The sequence below is a fragment of the Salminus brasiliensis genome, chromosome 8 (assembly GCF_030463535.1).
Source record: "Salminus brasiliensis chromosome 8, fSalBra1.hap2, whole genome shotgun sequence".
Lineage (NCBI taxonomy): Eukaryota > Metazoa > Chordata > Actinopteri > Characiformes > Bryconidae > Salminus > Salminus brasiliensis.
In genome coordinates, this window is record NC_132885.1 from 15,743,608 (window position 1) to 15,763,355 (window position 19,748).

The following is a 19,748-nucleotide window of genomic DNA, read 5'->3' on the forward strand; positions in this document are numbered from 1 at the left end:
TGTTATACTGTTAAACACAGTGTTGACTGGTGATATGTTTAACCTGTGTTAAACTGCCACCTCGCTTACTGTCTCTTTAGATTAATTTGGCATACCCTGGTGTAATCAGAAGGCCTTAAGGTGCCTACTGTCAGTATTTCAATTTCATCCACACTTGAGATTTACCCCCAAAATTGTTTTGTATGATGAGAGTTCATCACAGGAACGTTTGTGTGCGCATTGAGGGAGTGTTTATGTAATAGTTACCCCCCATTTTAATGATTAGACCTATATATATATATATATATATATATATATATATATATATATACACACACACACACACACACACACACACACAGTATATAATAGTATAAACAATCCTCATCTCTGCACTGCTGGACAGATTACTGGGGGCGTGGTCCTATTTGGTCTCTGGACGCTGATTGGTTGTCAGCCTCGATTTGCCCCGCCTTGATTTGACGGTCACAGTTTTCAATATGGCGGAAGGCTACGTCGGAAAATGAGGAGGGGAGGATCATTGCGCCTATCTACTCACATTTCGCGGTCCTTTAGATGTATTTATATGCAGACATCATTTTATACTTCGTCATCTTTACATTTTCATGCAGCGAGGCCAAGAACAGCTCGGTAATATCTGGGTCTTCAGCGCGAAAGTTGGGAAGTTGCGACTAGCTTGCTAGCCCGCTATCCACCGAACTTGTGCAGCAGTTGGCAAAATAATCCCTGCTGCTACAGCACCAAGGATAGATCAGCGAGCTAACGGAATTACCAGCAGCACTTTAGGCTTTATTTCGGTAACCAGCGGTCCGTTATTCGTCCAAGGCCCAGCACATCAACACAGAAGTACTGAGGAACCGTGTTACGGATGTTAAAGTGGTCGAGCAGGTCTATTTTCACGGTCGCGTCTCGCTAGCAGAACATATCAGAACACAGTCAGCAGGGTTTCTTAGATAACCAGGCGTTCAGTCTGCATTGGCGTCTAGCTAGTGCTACAGTGGGGTTTGGTTGATTATTTAAAACTGGCTGTTATCACTGTTTGTATTCCTGTGTAAAAAGTGGGATATTAAACTGGGCAGGCAGCTTGATTAAGTAGCTTAGACGTAGAGTCGGTTTTCGGCATCTACCCAGAGAGGTAGCCAATACTGGACCCTGTCTGCAGGCGTAACGTTACTGGGTTTGATGGTATGGTAAACCTGGCAGAGTCCAAATAGCCGCAGTGGTCGCCGCATCCGCTTGTTCTGACCTTTCACGGGTTTCAAAAACATTTGGATCGTTTTGGCTTGACTGACATCGCCTCAGCAGACAACATGGCACGCCACTCTCCTGTCCAGAGAGGTCTTCCAGGGATGCAGGTAGCTAGCTAACGTCTTTCAAGAGTTCTCAAAGCACAGTTTCTCACACCACGTTGCTCTACTATGTCGAGTGTCCTTCTTTTAAATGCTGATTAACCTGTATGTCTAAATTGCTAACCGAAATGACTGCAGGGTAATATGTCGTATGTTGTCCAGTGCAGTAAATGATTCACAGAGTCGTTTGTGGGTGAGCTAATCCCACCTGCCTCCTGCCAGTTAGCTATAGCTAACCTTCCGGTCAGCGGTTTGCTTGCCAGGTGCTCGGACACCAACTTCACAGTTCTTCTCGTTTAACGTCCCTAACAGACTTGGTAGCTACATTGGCTAGATACGTCCGCCTGATTAACTAGGTCTTGCAGCTGTTGCTGTTTTTGTAATAATCTGACTTGAAAACTACTGAACCAAATAGAACCAAACTGTTGTTCATCTGCAACTCAGACAGCTGCTTGGTTCGTGTTGTTTCCTGGGGAGTTTCCTGAGAACCACCACCCATCAAATCACACCGGAAAACGCTGCTTACTGCGTGACCCTTTGTACTAACCTTTGTATACTGTACTGTACAGTAAACTGAGCAGTTGAATGGGAGCACCTCTGCCCAGGTGATGAAGGGAGAGACCACTGGGAGGAAGGGTACACTACTGCCTGGTTTTGCATGCAGCTGGACAGCTGAGGAGTGTCCTTAATTTGAACCTTCAGTCTAGAACCAGAAAAGGGAGAATTGCCTTATCAGTCAACATGAAGCCAGATGGCAATCTAGGACAAATTGAATGAGCAATGATGGTTATTTTGAGGTCATGTGATGACAGTTTAGGGTAGTTCAAGAGGCTTCTTATGGATCTTGCTGTTTGCTCTTAGGGTGAACTTGTTAGGACGTCCTAGCCTGCCTGTGTCAGATGCTTTAAATATTCTCTACATGTAAATACTTTTTCTGGAGAGTGGAATGACTAATGTTTAATTCTGTTAATGGCTAAAGTTTAGTTTTTTTCCCCCCCATTTTTTTTTTTTTTTTTTTAAATTTCTTCTCATTTGTACCTACAATCTTCTTTCAGAAGGCCTGAGAGCTCTTTGGTATCTGGCCATGATGAGACCACTGCAATTTTCTTTTATTAGTCATGTGTGATTGACCTAATGTGTTTTTTTAAGATCACTTTGCCCAATTTAATGAAATGTAACAAACTACATTTTGAAACCGTCATTTTAAATGCAAGCAAAAGGACTGAGTGATGAATAAGGCTCAGTGTGGGCCCTCTATACGCTCAGATTGGATTTTAACATGTTTTGCATCACTCGCAACGCGATAAGCAACAATCATATCATATACTGAGTGACAGTCAAGTCAAGTCAAGTGGGTTTTATTGTCATTTCAACTACATACAGAGTGCACAGTGAAACGAAACAACGTTGCTCCAGGACCATGGTGCAACATAGACACAGTGCATACAGAGAATAATAAATAATTGGGGGTAGTGTGCAAATTATGCAGTGTGCAATAAATATTGAGTCCAGTGAGGTAGTAAAGTTATTTGTGCAAAAGAAGAGAAGAGCGCCACAGGTAGTTACTGACGCCTACATCACAGCACCTATGCAGACATGTTTGTGATGTCGCAAATCCAATCTGATCGTTTGTAAATAACAGTGAGGACGGTCATTTCGCCAGATGGCCTAAATGAGGTTTAAATAAGACAGGTTCCTCCAAAATCCTTTCTAACGATGTTCTAATAATCTGCATTCACATAATTCTAATTCATTGTAGTAAATGTGGAGGTGACCTATTTTTTTCCTTGCAAGAAAATTGCATTTCTTGCATTTATTTTTTTTCCACATGATTATATTCACTCTACTATTCAGAGGTAGAAACCGTTACATTTATGGAGGCCAGTCTCACATTTAAAAGCATCACTTGTCACTTGAGTTTTTGTAGCTGCAGTCAGTGAGTTCACAGTATGTTTATTTATTTATTGTGTGCCAAGTAATGCAGAGTTTGATAGCATCAGTCTTGCATAGTATGATAAATGCTTGTCCCATATGAACACATGCTCACATATAGGCCTGCAGCCTTGGTGCCAATGACTGCAGTGGCTACAGGGTTTTCAGGAAGAACTGACTTTAAGGCCCCTTCATGTGAATTGTGTGTGTAGTCATTTTTTCCCTGCTTTCATTGCACTGCATACAGGGTAGTTAGCCTGTTATCTGCCACTTGGATTGTGATCAGTTGGTCAGAGCTTTACGGTAACTCGGATTAATATGATAAGTATATGACAAGTAGTCATGCTTGTCCTATGGAACGGTCACATCTATTCATGTCGCCAGTGGTGTGCTAAAATGTATAGTAACCTGCTAATATAATGTTTCTTCTGAAGGTTTCTCTCAGCTTTCTTACACTGACAGCCTATACCCTTCTACCAAGACTTTGCACTAAATCTATTCTCAATATAATTGTTGGTTTACCTGCTGTCCTAATGCCAGCTGAGAGCCAGAGGGGTGTTAATACTGTGTCCAGTTTTTTTGTGTCAGTACTGGCTAAGGTCCAGCCTTTAGGGTAGGTCTAGTGAAGGATCAGATGAGGCTTTGAGCTTCAGATTCAACAGGCTTTAGAGCCCTAGCAGGACCTGCTGACTGCATAAACATTGCAGGGTTTCCCAGCACTGCAGCTCTATACTGTGTTTTTTCTCCCACTGACATAATAGAGACTTGACCCAACACAATCAGTTTCACCTGGCTGACCACTTTGGTGCTGTGACGGGCTTTAGATAGCTATTTTTAAACTTCTGTTTTCTCTGCTGTTGATAAGGCTCACTCCAGTTGTCTAAGCAGAAATGTTTAATCTCAAAATAAGCACAGTCAAATCTGAATTGGTTTATGGCTGCTCTTGGAATCAAATGTAGATTTTTAGAGAATATATATATTATAAGTAAAGCTCTAAATTACTGGACCTTGAATAAATTACAAAATATATTCACTGAATTCACTCTGTGGGTATCTGTAATATCATTTTAAAGCAGGTAAATCACTCAGAACTAGCTAGACTGAAGTACAGTGTCCATATGGGTTAGTTCTCATGTGGTGTTACAATTAAGTCTTCCAAAGAAAACAATAAGAAGTTCATTTCTCCCTGTATAAATAAGAAAAATAACATAATGGAAGCTTTTATCCACAGATCCATCAGAAATATTAGTGTATAAAATATAGTTGCAGTTTCTAATTTGATAGTAGTTCCATTTAAAGGCCAAATTAATATTCTGCATTTATATTCATTAGTTTACTAGATGTTTTACTGACAACCAGCTGCTCTGTCTGCAGCTGACCAAGTGTGGATAAATTAGGCAGCCAGTGAACAGTCAGGGCTTGAAGATGATGTGGTAAAAGCAGGATGAATGGATATAAGAATCTGAACCACTTTGACGAAGGCCAAATTGTGATGGCTAGACGACTTGGTCAGAGCATCTCCAAAACATCACGCAGGTCTTGTGTGTTTTAGTTGTCAGTACCTACCAAAAGTAGACCAAGATAGAACAACCGTTGAACTGGCAAAAGGGTCAAAGGTGCCTAAAGCTCATTGATGTTCTCCATGGAGGCCCCACATCATATCTTACAGGACTTTGAGCGAATGTGCTACTAACATCTTGGTGCCATATATCACAGGACACCTTCAGAGTTCTTGTGGGATCCATACCTGTTCACAAAGGGGACCTAATCAATATTAGGCAGGTGGTGTTAGTGTTATGAGTAATAAGAGTTAAAGACATCAGTAGTTAACACTAGTTAACACTAGTAACTAGTTGTCAACTAGTTAACACTGCTTCAATCTTTCTGCCCATGTTCCTGCATGAAAGAAAATGAAGAAAAGCCTTATGAAAAATCTAGAATTTTCTTTTGCCCTTTTTTTATTGATGAAATGAAGCATGAATGCTGAATACTAAGTTTAGGTTGAGTGTTGGTCCCCTGTCCCCTGTCTTATCCATCTGATAAGCTGGACAGCCTCTGCTGGGCCCTTTAACACCATTCCGTAAGATACTGGGTTTACCTGCCACAGGAGATAGCGTGTGCCTGAACAACCCAGCCCTGTTTTACAGTCACAATAAAAAGGTTCCAGATGCCTGACACAGTGCTAATGTGCGTAATGCTCTGCTGTGAGAAGGAACATCAATGGCGTCTAACAGGCAACAGGTACATTTAAATATAAAATATGATGTTTCATTATTAAGTCTTATTAAAGACGTAGAAGGTAATGGTGACACTGATGGTGGAGAATGTTAGATGGTTGATAACGGTAGAACTGGTTTAGCTGTGTGGGACTGACGTTCTAGGGTTTTGTATTGTGTAATTGGTCCTTTAGATCTGTAGTTGGTAAGTTGGTCTGTCCCACATGCTGCTTATCCAGTCCACATTTTTATGCTATTTCAACTATAGCGCACACTCAACTGCTGATTTCTTGCCCTTTGTAAAATAGAGGTCATGTGAGGCTGGTTTGGAAGTTCAGCCTTTAGCTTAAGAAAATCGTTTAGGTCCATCAGTGGCTCAAATGATAATGTCCTTTATTTCTGTGACTGCTAGTGGGAGCAGACGCTTACTTTACACTCTTCTCTTTAAATGCACTGCCTGTTTTATTAGGATATTATTTAGTAGTGAAGTGGCATACATTCCTCCTAAGATATTTACGTTGTTTTAATTTACCAAAGTATCATCAAAATGTCATAAGTGGGAAGGATGGATAGTTTCCCCTAGATTTTATTTTCAGACTAGGTTGTAGACCTTTTAAAGCTGCAGGTGTTTTCATGCATATTCATTGTCAAATGTGTATGGGGTCAGATGAGCATCATGCACAATTTCTTTTTTTTTTTTTTTAATGTACAGTAAGTTCTCGACACAAATGAATTTACCTAGGAGTTTGATATTCACACAAATTGTTTTTACATATTATAAGAAATATAGCGTACATATTTATTACATCCCTCAGCCTCACACTATCCTGTCCACTGGAAAAGCCTATATACACACATACTGATTTAATGCCACAAATCTAAATCTGTCAGTACAGTTTCACAACAGTCCAGTGCAATAAGGAGTAAGAGTCTTTTTTTCAGCACTAATGATTCTCTTTCTTCCTCTTACAAGCAGAATTTTAAAGCTGACCCGGAAGAGCTGTTCACCAAGTTGGAGAAGATTGGAAAGGGCTCATTCGGAGAGGTGTTTAAAGGAATAGACAATCGTACACAGAAGGTGGTGGCCATTAAGATCATTGATCTGGAAGAGGCAGAGGATGAGATTGAAGACATTCAGCAGGAGATCACAGTCCTAAGCCAGTGTGACAGCCCCTTTGTTACAAAGTATTACGGATCATATTTGAAGGTTAGTGGACCAGCAAATCTGTTTAAAGATACATCCGTGACCATGCTGTTAGGAATGATCACTCTGAACACACCAAAGTAGTGGTCATTGTCTTTAGGGCCTCTGGGTCTCCTGGATGATCTACATTTTTGCTCTGTCCCAGCTCTGAGATGCTAAGAACACTGAACACCTTGAAGAAAAATGCCATAAAGACTGTCAGGATATTTGGATGTTGGTCGAAGAACCACTGCTTTACAGAACCATATATTGAAAACTTTTCTTTCTTCTGTGGCGTCACTCCAAACAACTTTTTTGTTTTGTTTTTTGGTACATTAATTTTTAAGAGTGCACAAATACAGGAATGTTGCCTACTTTACATCCTGTGAAGTCTTGAGCTGTGCTGCTAGTCCACCCCTAAAAGTACTGCTGATGCTGTGTGCATTAACAGTGGGAGACAAACAGCGTGCAGGACTCTTCAATCATTTATAAAAGTGAAGTTGTTGTAGAGTCATTGTATGGATGTCGAGGATGGAGGAAAGAAAGAAAGAAAGAAAAGGGAGGTGGGAGAGAGGTTTTGTATAGAGAGCAGCTTCAGTTGTAACTGGGTGATGAAGGAAGGTTGTGTATATTTCATTTTTGGTGCTGTTTAGAACCCTTTTTGAAAGGTTTTATAAGAAAAACATCTACAAGAGGTTTATGGAGTTTAAATACCCATTTTTCCAGACAAAGATTTGATTTTGACATTTTTATATTTGCCTTTACCAAAGAACATATGAAGAGAGAGTGGAGAGAGATCGCCTAAATTCCATGCATATTACATCCCAAAGCTTATTATGCAGTAATTACATGGAAAACAGGGTAAACTGTAAGTGTTTTAACTCTGAAGGTTCTTTGCTGAGATCTTGGTTGTATACAGTATTTGTGTCAATGCATTATTCTGAATAGGTAAGAGAAATGGACAAACCTCATTATATGTAATGTTACATTGATAACTACATTGATAACTGACCTCTTAATCATGTAGGACTGGCAGTGATCGGGTATGTTTTTGCAAATTGCTAAGGATTTTGTAAAAGAGATAAAGTATCTTCATTGGGTGTCTTGATTTCTCCTGCTCATTCCTGATGCTTCACTGAACTGAGGAATGTATGTTTAAGTGCATTTTGGGTCATATGTGTTCATCTGGCTGTAGCTACCATTACTTCTGCCCTACATACTGCGGTGTGCCCCTCTTCTTGCAAGATCCCTGTCTCTTTCGCGCTCACTCTCTTGCTTGCTCTCGCTCTCACTCGCTCTATCTCTCTCGCGCATGCACGCTCTAATCAGAACTGGTGTCTGGTCATTTTTCAGATTGCAGCTGGACTTCCTCTATAGTGACAATCTGAAACCCAGCACATATGGCATGCTTTTAGATAAACTCCAAGTAATTAATGAAATGCAAGACTTTGATGCAATAAAATGGAAAAATAAATATCTAGCACTTATTTGTTTGATGAAATAAATGCAATAAATGAGATTATCGTCATTTTAATAGCATTTTATGTCACTGATTTAATGATATAAAGCACAATATAACAGTTGCGTCCTCTTGGAGCAATGAACTTTGAATACTCCAACATTAAAAGTGTAATATAAAAATAACTATATATAATTCCATTAGTATTTAGTAGTATTAGTATTTAATATAAATGTCATTAATGAAACATGAATAAAATAAAACCACTGTTTAAACAAAGTCGACACACCTGCTAGTTCACAATAATGGGTTCTCCTCTGTTATTCTGCTTAAAGCCAAAATGTTCTCACACTAGAGTTGTGGAATTTGACTTTGAAAAGAAGTCCATTTGAACTTGGCTAATTATACAGTCTTCGGGGGGAAAACAGCTATTAGCTTTGAGTAACCTGTCTATCGGGTAAAGCATGGATAATGGATCACAAAACTGATCACAGGGCTGATTGTTTTTTTTTTATTATTTATTATTTATTTTTGGGGGTTTTTTTAGCCACAGATCGGATCAGCCCAAAAAGGAAAAAAAGCAAGACAAACTTTGCTTCCCACTGAAATTGTCATATATATATATATATATATATATATATATATATATATATATATATATATATATATATATATATATATATATATATGACAGAAAACACAATAGGCAATATCGAGGTCAGCAGAAATTATCAAGGACATGTCATTATGTTGTATGATTACTCTAACATAATTATCATGACTGGCCTTTTTTTTAGCATGCTAGGAGCAGTGCTGTGAGGGCTCGAGTGTGGAATGTCCAGACATTACCTGAAAAGATTCCTTCACACTGTCCTGGTGAACAATACCATTTAATTCTTGTTGTAGTATCCATGCAAGTGGAATGTGCATTTATATGATAAAACATATTGTCCAGCCCTAGTTTTGGTGCTCTAAGTGCTTATGTACTGGCACATGATGTTCATCATCACTTGGAAGAGTAACAGACTGTGCTGAATAACATGCCTGATTCCGCAAGGAGGGAATTTTCAACTGATTAAGAGCCCCAGTGTTGTTACAGTGAATGTGTGTTCTGCTGTCTTTCACTACTTATATTGGTCCTACAGGTGTAGTGTGTGTGTATGTATGTGTTTAATGTAAAGTTTGAAAGTGGTCTGTTGTAAAGATTGTTTTTCTCTTGCTTTTCTGTTACAGGGTACAAAGTTATGGATTATAATGGAGTATTTAGGAGGAGGGTCAGCATTAGATTTGGTGAGTACTCTTAACAGTTGTCCCCACAATCTCCTTCCAATTCTTAATCTGATTTGTTTGTAGGGAGCCCACACTTCGTACATACATACATACATGGATGGTTTGGTCTGAACAGTGACATGTGGCTTTCAGAGGTGTCCAGTCACTCCGTCACACTGTCCTCTCATCCACAGCTGGAGCCAGGTCCGCTCGACGAGACCCAGATTGCTACAATACTCCGAGAGATCCTGAAGGGGCTGGAATACTTGCATTCTGAAAAGAAAATCCACAGGGACATTAAAGGTACCTTTTAGAGGCTATAGTTTAAATATAGTCACTTTCTGACCAAGTGAGATATGAAATCTTAACCTGTAACCAGGTAAAATGCAATCAAATGGCTCTAAAACTCTCTATCTTTACAGTTATTGTGTTGTGAATGTTCCATCTCAAGGTATATTTATCTGTGTATGTGTGTGTGTGCGCATCTCTCAACAGCTGCCAACGTGCTGCTGTCAGAGCAGGGTGACGTAAAGCTGGCTGATTTTGGTGTGGCTGGCCAGCTTACAGATACTCAGATCAAAAGGAACACTTTTGTGGGAACTCCATTCTGGATGGCACCAGAAGTCATAAAACAGTCAGCTTACGATTCAAAGGTCAGTCACTCTCTGACCAAGTGAGATATGAATTCTGTAACTGGGGTAAAAACTTTTTGACCATGTGGATGAAATAAAGTTCACCTCTGGGTTGTTAAGAGCATCTGGGGGTTTTGAGAGATGTTCTACGATTTCCTTGTTAGTCTGATGATATGATAATGCAGTACAGAGAGGCTGCACTGATTACTGATTACTGTGGTGATGCACTGCTTTCATACTAAAATCTTCCTTATGGTTAGGAAAAGAGTGAGTGCATAGGTGGTTTCCACTGCTCTTACATCATCCACTCATAACCTTTGCTGTGCTGGAGCAAATTTACTGTAATCATTGAGCAGGAGGGATTTGGCACCATGAATGTATAAAGCTGCTTGTGTTTTCTTAGTTTGGTTAACTCTGGATTTACAAACTTTATTTTATTTATTTTTATTTTCTTATCCAGAGTGGCTTATGGGGTTACTTGTATTACAGAGGTGAGCTAATGTAGTGTTCAGAGTCTTGCCCAAGGACTCCTGATTGGTGTAGTCACCCAGACTGGGAATCGCACCCTGGTCTCCCTCATGGTGTGGTAGCTCACTGACCAGTAGTGGTGTTATCTGTTGCGCCCCACCAACCAAATTACTTTGCGAAACGCGAGCGCCGGTTGTAAGCGGTGAGAGCGAGAGCGAGAGGGAGAGAGGGAGAGTTGTCATATCACCTATACCTGTCTCAGAGGGCAGAGGTTTTGGAGCATTGCCGCAAGTAGTTGTTTGCATTCAGCGACGAGAGCATTCCACTGCTCCACAGCTCAGTGCTGGGATGCTTATTACCTCTCTAGCCCACGTCTGGCATTCGGCATGGTGCCAATAGATTCATGTTTACCTGCTTTGCAACACTTCTCTACAGGGACTAGACAAGCTGTGTGTGTTCATTTTAAGTAGCTGAATGCATTAATTGAAGGGGCTGTCCACAAACATTTGGGCACATAGTGTGTGTATTTAAGTGGACCTCTGTAGTTGTGTATCATTTTCTAGTTGGTGACATGCCCAAATAAGTACTCTGGGTCTAAGCTGTTTTTGTCAATGAGAAAAGCAGCCTTTTGAGTCCTAGAGAACCACTGAATTATTACCCACTGAATTGTACAAAATTACAAACACCACTTCAACCCATCCAAAAGGTAATCATCCAACAGTACCCCACCTCACGAATGCACTTCTAAATGAATGCAGTGAAATATATAAGACAATGTTCTAATATCTAATGTTCCACCTTCCCAAGAGAGTAGATGCTATTGCAAAGGCAAAATCAGATACTTGGTTTTGGAAGAAATGTTGAATGAGCAGGTGTCTGCAAACATTTAGACTTATAAGGATTTCCCAGACAGGGATTAAGCCTAGTCTGGTCATATTTTTTTACAATCTTACTATAGAACTTGGATTTGGAACTTATCTGAATGCTAATAGAAAGCTGCAAAATGAAAGTGTGTCTTTAGAAGTTTATGGGTTGTGACACAAATGTGCTATGCAGGGGTCTTCTGTGGTGTTTTGACACTCCCATCACCTTTGAAATCGAACTCAGTCACTTTGTATTTGAGATCCTATAGCTGTGTCTTGTTTGGCTTGCTTGGTGTTTGCTGTAGTGAATCTTTCTGAACTCTGCTTAGCTGTTACTCTGCTCTGGATGATGTAAATGCCATTACGCATTAGTAACAGCCACAAGCAGTGAGTCATTGCTCACACACATGCATGCACTTACTTCCTCTAACAAAAATAGGGCTTTAATATGCCTCAATTACCAGTGTGATCTTTGTGAGGTGTTGTGGGTGGTTTATGTATGTATGTATGTGTGTGTGTGTGTGTGTGTGTAATATATATATATATATATATATATATATATATATATATATATATATATATATATATATATATATATATATATATATATATATGAGTATTTTACAGAACATGATCTGTCAGAGGCGCTTACCTGCTAGTTAGGCTACATCATGTAGAGAAAGCTCTGCATTATTTTAACTAAGATTATTTATTGAACACCCACAGAAACACTGGGGCATGCTAGATTGATGCTTAAAGGATTTTATTTTCAGACTGTTATACCTCAAATATAGCAGTAATGAGAAACCTTTTTTTAAACGCTTACTCAAACCCCCCTCATCTGTACTGTACTTTATTTACCCTGCACAATACCTTTTAACTTGCTGTAAATGTATCTGTTTGGCAGAACCATTTATGTAGTGCAAGTGCATGTCTAACTGATATTTATATCAGCTGCTGTGTTTGTGTGTTTTAGGCAGATATATGGTCCTTGGGTATCACGGCGATAGAGCTTGCTAAAGGGGAGCCACCTCATTCTGAGCTGCACCCCATGAAAGTTTTATTCCTCATCCCAAAGAACAACCCTCCCACCCTGGAGGGAAGCTACTGCAAACCGCTGAAAGAGTTTGTAGAAGCCTGCCTGAACAAAGAGCCAAGCTTCGTAAGTCCTGTGGATGTATCTTGAGAACTTCAAACACAGCACTCTGTGGCATCATACATTTGTGGATTTATCAAACGTCAATATTGTCTGTATCTCTCTGCAGAGGCCTACAGCCAAAGAGCTGCTGAAACATAAGCTAATTGTACGTTACGCTAAAAAGACCTCGTACCTCACTGAACTGATCGACAGGTACAAGAGGTGGAAGGCCGAGCAGTGTCGAGATGAGTCCAGCTCAGAAGAGTCTGATTCGTAAGCACAGCAAGATTTCTTGTTTTTGTAATAATTCCCTTCTGAGTCATGTTGTTGTTCAGTACTTCAGTTGCACTGACCATCTAAAAGAATTGATCAGATACACATCGAGACTGTTTATCAGCTATTTTGGATAAGTTTGAAGGGATGCTCTAAAATGTGACCTTAATATGCCAACAAGACAACATGCCATAATACTTATCAAAACTGTGTTGAAATGTGTAGAAGAAAACTCCCACCAAGCAGTAAAATATAAAAAAATATGATCGTTATCAAGGATATACTGCTAAACATTTTTTTTTTGTTTCTGGTTGCTAGAATTGCAACATTTTGAGAAACCTGGTTATACTACCAGTGTATTATACAGTATAGCTATGAATCAGGTCATTCATTTTCAGAGATAGTAATTAGTGTTTGTGTTTCCGCTTAGGGAACATGATGGACAGGCAACTGGTGGAAATGACGCTGCAAATGATGACTGGATCTTTAATACCATTAGAGAGAAAGACCCCAAAAAGATCCAGAATGGAATCGCACAGCCCTTTGAACTGGGTCATAACCAGGTAAGTGTGTTTTATAAAATGTAAAAGGAATAAATAAATAAATTAGTGTATAAAAAAAAGTATAAAAAGATGTGTGAAATCAGATGCTTGTATTCAATGCTAGTCATAAATTAATAATATATATATATATATATATATATATATATATATATATATAATTTTTTTATCTATATTTATTTATTTAAATTCACAATAGCTGTGCTGATTCTACAAGGGACCAGCTTGTTTGATTCTCTGTTTTCTAAACAGTTCTGCGTTTTTCACTAGTAGTTGTAGTAGTATTAGTATTCAAAACATAGTGGATGCATTGTCAGAAATAGCAACTGTTTTACATCTGGCCCAAGCGATTAAGAAGGTTGTTTGATGCTTCTGTAAAGTAAACTTTTTGGAGATCTGACAGTAATGAAATGCAGTATCCCTTAACCTTAGCAACAAATACATAGTTTTGCCCTTACAACAATACCTACTGTGTAGCTTCTTAAAAACATACTTTACATCGGCTGACTTGTTGGCCATGACTTTGTAGAAACACCAGTAAAAACACTGCTAACCAACGTGAGGACATTTTTGTCCGGAGACTGTTGATAAACTCGCAGATGCACACCACACAGGCACAATTCAGCTTTTTTAAATGCATAATTAATGCTAGGTTGATGTGTTCATCTTCAATAATGCTGTAGGAAATAAGCCTTTCTTTGCAATTGCAGAAGGTGTCTTTGCAGTTCAGTGAGGATGTTTATTATTTGTCTTGTTTTAATCATAATGTTACTGTTCTGCTTTTACCTTTGTCTTAATGAGAAATGAGGCACTACAGTGTCTGCAGTGATGTGGTAAGGACGTAGGCTGTCTAGACGCTATTTTCAGCCATGCTCTCATACTTGAGCTTGCAGCCATCGTTCATCTAGAGAGCATTCCAGTGAGCAGTGAGAAAGTGTTCTCATTCTGAGGGCAATCTGGCTCTGTTAGACCAGCAGTGTATTTTTAGTCAGTGGATTTGAAGTGAAAACATTTTTGGAGTTGTTTCTTCAAAAGCAGCTCTACACCAAGCAGTCTGTCTCTTCTTTTTTCCAGCAGCTGGAGAGACGAGCCTTTATTTAGTCAGTGTTTTGTACTGATGTGTTTCTCACTATTCCCGATTAGATACAGTACTGTGCAGACGTTTTAAGGCACATTACAGATAGGGTGTGACCTTTTCACTGTAAGATAACAGTCTCAAAGAATCTCAGGTTTATGCTGTGCTTTATGCTTATGCTGTGATTTACTCTCCTTTACTCAGGTACAGGGCAGTCCACAGAGGCCTTTGTCCCAGAGCTTGTCGACCATTATATCTCCGCTGTTTGCAGAAGTAAGAGCTTAATCACATGTTTATTTACATTGCAGCTATTCTTAGACTAATACCTACTCTAATGCACACTCTGCTGGTGCAAGTAGTATTCCTCTGTAGAGAATGTTACTAGCCTGCTGTGCCATGCTTGTCTCTGTTCTTTCTCTATCTACAACTTCAGCATTACCACAGCACAGTGGCTCAGACCATGCGGCTCTGTGTGTATAAATAAATAAACCAGTAATGAAATGATCTTCTAGTTTATGGCTCCTTCGTGCACTGGTCCATAGTCTCCTCTCTTGGATGGGCTGTGTATATGGGTTAAGCACACATTTTTAGTACAAGCCCTTTTGGTAGGCCACGGAGTACCACAGGAGATTGCTTTACCAGTTTTCCCTCTTGTGCTTCCGCTCTCTTCAGCTAAAACAGAAGGGAGGGGTGAGTAACGGAAAGCCAGAGGCAGTGGAAGAGCTGAAGGAGGCCATATTCCTGGCAGAAGAGACGTGTCCAGGCATCTCTGACTCCATGGTGACCGAACTAGTGCAGAGACTACAGAGGTATCACTTGCCCTGTTGCCTTTCTCCAGTATTGGGGTCTATGCCAAATGTTCTATGACTGTTTGGGGTAATGGCGCTTCTGTTTTCAAAGTTAAATAGATTATCTTTTTACTGATCAATTAAAATATCCGGAGCCTTAAAAATCAACTTTTCTGTATTGTATAGGAGTGTAACGGTATGTGTATTCATTCCGAGCCGTCATGGTATGGATGTTATGGTTCGGTGTTGGAGTCGTGAAGGCTGAAAGCCAGTAGCAGCTTAAGCTTAGCGCAAGCTGATTGGTGTCTGGCTTTGGGTAGTGCAAATGAAATATAGAGTTAGAAGACCTACCAGCTTTTTTTTTTTTTTTCAAATCAAATGGGGGGGGGGGGTAGAGATTGAGTGCTGGATTGGACAAGGGTAGTGTTGTTAATCAAAAAGAAGAGAATTTTTGTTTGTAATAATTCTACTTTGAATTTTCATTATGTATGAACATGAGATGCTTTTCAGTTTTATGATCTATTTTTCTTTTTTTTATATAACTGCAAATGACATTTACTGTTTAATTAGTACAATACAGGCTGTACCAACTACCCCAGGGGGAACTATGGCATTAGGAGCCTGTTTACACCTGACATTAACATGTGTTTTACTTTGATTGGATTCTGTTTACACTTGTTAATAAAAATATACTACTAAAATACCTCCCCAGTATGGCCAGATGAGACTTTTTTGATTTTACTTGTCCTGCTCCGGGAACAGTTTACAGTAAGCTGGAGGGGGTTATAAAACGTGGTGGAACAGTAGATGGTTCCTGCATTCTTGTTACAGCTCTATCAGAAAATGCGACAGACTATTTAAACCGCATCAGAACTCGCTCTGTAATATTGCTCTCATCTACTGGTAAATAAGCACAAGCTAAGATCCACAGTAATAACTAATGACTAGTAATGACTCGCTTGCCTGACTGTATCCGAAAAGTGAAATCCGAAAAGTGATCCAATCAGCAAATGCGCATGTTACTGCCAGGTATAAACAGGCTCTGGGTGGAACAAACTGGAACTTGCATGACTGACTGTTCAAAATAAATGGAATGTTTTATTTATTTATGTGTTTTTTTTTTTTTTTTTTTTTTTTTTGAACTGAACTGAACTGAACTGTGATGTCCAAACGGTTTGTGTGAACCCAATCATGACTTCTATACCTTCACACCCCGAATATGGTGCCAACATTTTGGTAGTAATGGTAAAATAATATGAAGTTGGGCTTTTTTCCCCTTCTTTGTTCCTTGTGCTTGTACTTCTACTTTTCCTTGTATTCAGGCTCATCACCCATGTGCTTTGGTGTCTCCTGCAGGTTTGCTGTTCCAAGGGCCTCCTCTCACTGATTTTGCTGCTGCTTCGGGTTCTCCTCTCTCTGCCTCCTTGTGCACCTCTCACACACTCACACTCCGTCTCCAGCTGCAGCTGCAGCCTGTGCGCTCTTCTGTTAATCTTGGTTTACATATCGGGTGAATGGCTGATGCTGTGGAGGGCTGTGGGACGCTCATTGGGAGGCCTGGTGGGGTTGGCCTTGATCAGAAACCCCCTGCTAGTAGAGCAGTGGGTCGGTTGCACCAGCTGTGTGCAGGTTCTTTCCACACTTCATGTTTAACAAGTAGCGTTCCAGTCTTAATGAAAGCATTTTCTTCTTATCTAACTTGTGAGTGCTAAATTCAGTCGCGACATGAATATTTGCTAATTGCGATGAATATTTGCTAATCAGTTAGTTGTTCTTAGCCAGTTTGGTTCTTTTAACCCATTTTATTGACTATCTAGAAGAAATGGCTAGTTAGCATTTTGCTTCATGTTGTTAGGTGCATTCTTTGAAGAGGTAGTTATTTTACACTATAAAAATAATTTCTTGTACTTGCTACTTCAGTTGAATAAGTTTAGTTTAGCATTGCTCTGAAGTAAGAAGTCAACTTAGATAGCTGGTGCAACCCAGAAAAGCTCCCTCTCTGAATGTGCTGTATGTGAGGCCTTTTGCGAGGTGGGTTCAACCCCTGTTCATGTGTGTGCAAGCGAACGTATGTGTACGTGTATCAGTGCTGTATGGTTCCTTTTTTTTAAACTCAGGTATTCTGCTCTCAGTGACTGGAGTCTGAAAAGCAGACTGGGCCTTCTCAGCTGGGTGTGTAAATGTGTGTGTACATAGTCTCCTTTTGATGGACAAGTCATGGAGGTATGCTGATGAAAACACTGTGTAAAAATGGCCAATTGCTTGTGTAGATACTGTTTGTGTGAAGGTGTACATGTTAAATGGCCATCACTGAGATTGCCTTGCCTTTAGTAATTTTTTTTTTGTTTTTTTTTTGGGCAGTTTCAGTTGGCAGTTTTTATATATACATATATATAATTTGATTTTCTATTTTAATGTTTTCATGGATTTCACGGAAAATGCTGCCATTCGGCTCCATTGTCACTCTCTCTTCAGTGTTCACAGTGCCATTTATACTCGCCAATCGTAGGTGTCACCATCTGCCATCCTTTCATTGCTCCTTTTAGTACAAGCCATGCCATTGCACGGTTTTCTGTAAATCAGTGCTCGAGGGTTCACATTCTGTATAGATAGTTTTTACTGGAAGTTCCAGGCCCATCTTTTTGTTCATTTCAGGCACAGTTGATCTTCTTTTTCCTCTTATATGCTGTTCCTCCTGTTTCGCCAGGCCTATTCCATAGAAAACCAGTCTCTCTCTTTTATTTATGACCTGTTTGTCCTCAGCAAACTCCTCAAGTCTTCCTGGAAACTGTAATGGTACCAAGCGTACCAGCAGCTTGAATTGCACTTAGATAACTGCCTTTTAATGCTATGAGAGTTAGCCATAAGTTATAAGCATGAGGTTTGTAGACTGCAGTCCACAATATCCTGTATACACTGCTGATGCGAGCAGGTGGGATCTACGCTAACGGAGTCTAGCGTGTTAATAAGCATATCACTTTCAGCACACTTGTACATTTAGTAAGGGTAGCAAAAGACTAGCTGACCAGTTTAGCATCACTTGAGTTCCCAGTAGCCTATATTTGGGTGCTAATATGTGGCTTATATTCTCCACATTTTTTTAATGTTAGCCTTATAAAGAGAACAATAGCTTATAGTGTGAACGTCTGAGCCAAGCAGATGAAAATACATTTACATACCCCTTAAACATATGATGACATTTTAATGGGTCTTATGCTGTGATGTTAAATTACAAATCTTGGTTGGTTTGCGCAAAAAAAAGCAGATTTCCTGCATGCTTTATATTTTAAGACTGAACATAAACAGGTAGAAGCAGCACCACAAAGGACTGTGTGCGTCTACATGCATTTGACTCAAAAGAATAACTTGAAGATATTTTAACATGCCTACAGATGACATATCTAGGTCATATATGAAGAGTCAGTATTTAAAGGAATAGTTTGGTAAAAATTAAAATGTACAAGATTTAGTTGATCAGTCAAAACATTGATATGAAGTTTGTTTCTTCAGTTGAGAATGGAAGATGCTAGGCTAACACTGCTAACAAACTCTGTACATAGACTGTCACCAATTTTCTCTCCAAAAAAAAAAATCTATTTTTTAATCTATAGTTGGTGTTCTAGACCACATCAGTTTCTGTGTAAAACAAAGGAAGGTCTGTTTTGAGTGGGTTGAGAGATTTGGTGTAATTGGTGGCATGAAGTTAGCAACACTAGCCTAGCTTCTCCATTTTAAACTAAAGAAGAAAACATAGGAGATCAAACATTGCATAATTCTGCGTCATGTCTGTTTAATTTTTCACCAGACTAGTCCTTTATGCCATCCTGTTCTAGTCCTGATTCTGCACCAATATTTGTGAATAAACTTTTACTTGAAGTTTAAGAGAAACCCATTAATTCTGAGTATATTTAATAAGACTGTTCATGGTCACGAGGCTGTTAACACTAAATATTGGAATTGATTAATTTCATGGCCACATGCGCAGGTTCAGCTGTTTCAAATGTTGCTGGCTTTAGGTTGTTCTGTTCTCCACCCACTAACAGCATCCCGTTTACTAAATACACCTTCTAACCCTGCAAGTAAAACTCAGTGTCCTGTTCATTGCTGTAGTTGTTCCACCACAAATGTGTTACTCAACCTGCCCCAAACCTTCTCCAAATCCCCTGTAATTTGCACCTTGTCCATTTAGAATTTGAATGTGTTGCACTTTGTAATCTGTTCTTTATGGTCTAATGAGAAATAACATCACAGTTTGTCACATCCTTCATCACTGCAACTGTACTTTCTCGAAAATGGCAATAAATTAGTCAGGTCATCAGGTTTCTCAGCACAGATATATTCTATGGAACAGAATTCAATATTTTTATAAGTGTAAAGTGCAGTATTGTCACAAATAAATAAAGTGGTATGCTATCTAATTATGATTTTAAAACTATGTAAATATAATTTGTCATCGAATACTGAGGTACTGAATTCCTTGCAAGCTTTTAAGTGATTTAAGTAAAATAAAACTCCTTAAAATAAAACATTGCTTTCTGTACTC

General features: G+C 39.3%; 1 protein-coding gene across 1 annotated transcript; it reads left to right on the forward strand.

The window, feature by feature from the left end:
* The first annotated feature begins 489 nt into the window (after positions 1-489).
* On the forward strand, positions 490-19,700 carry stk24a (serine/threonine kinase 24a (STE20 homolog, yeast)). Its single transcript, XM_072685790.1, has 11 exons — positions 490-1,355; positions 6,474-6,704; positions 9,373-9,429; positions 9,603-9,711; positions 9,904-10,061; positions 12,348-12,533; positions 12,637-12,782; positions 13,213-13,345; positions 14,622-14,690; positions 15,090-15,226; positions 16,562-19,700. The coding sequence occupies exons 1-11, from the start codon at positions 1,311-1,313 to the stop codon at positions 16,590-16,592; spliced, it is 1,302 nt and encodes a 433-aa protein (XP_072541891.1). The 5' UTR covers positions 490-1,310; the 3' UTR covers positions 16,593-19,700.
* The last annotated feature ends 48 nt before the right edge of the window (positions 19,701-19,748 follow it).

Bases quoted from the DNA above. Each gene is read 5' to 3' on its own strand.
- stk24a (XM_072685790.1), top strand. From the start codon at position 1,311: ATGGCACGCCACTCTCCTGTCCAGAGAGGTCTTCCAGGGATGCAG. The intron at 14,691-15,089 runs GTAAGAGCTTAA...CGCTCTCTTCAG, and splicing joins TATCTCCGCTGTTTGCAGAA to CTAAAACAGAAGGGAGGGGT. The intron at 15,227-16,561 runs GTATCACTTGCC...TGTCTCCTGCAG, and splicing joins CTAGTGCAGAGACTACAGAG to GTTTGCTGTTCCAAGGGCCT.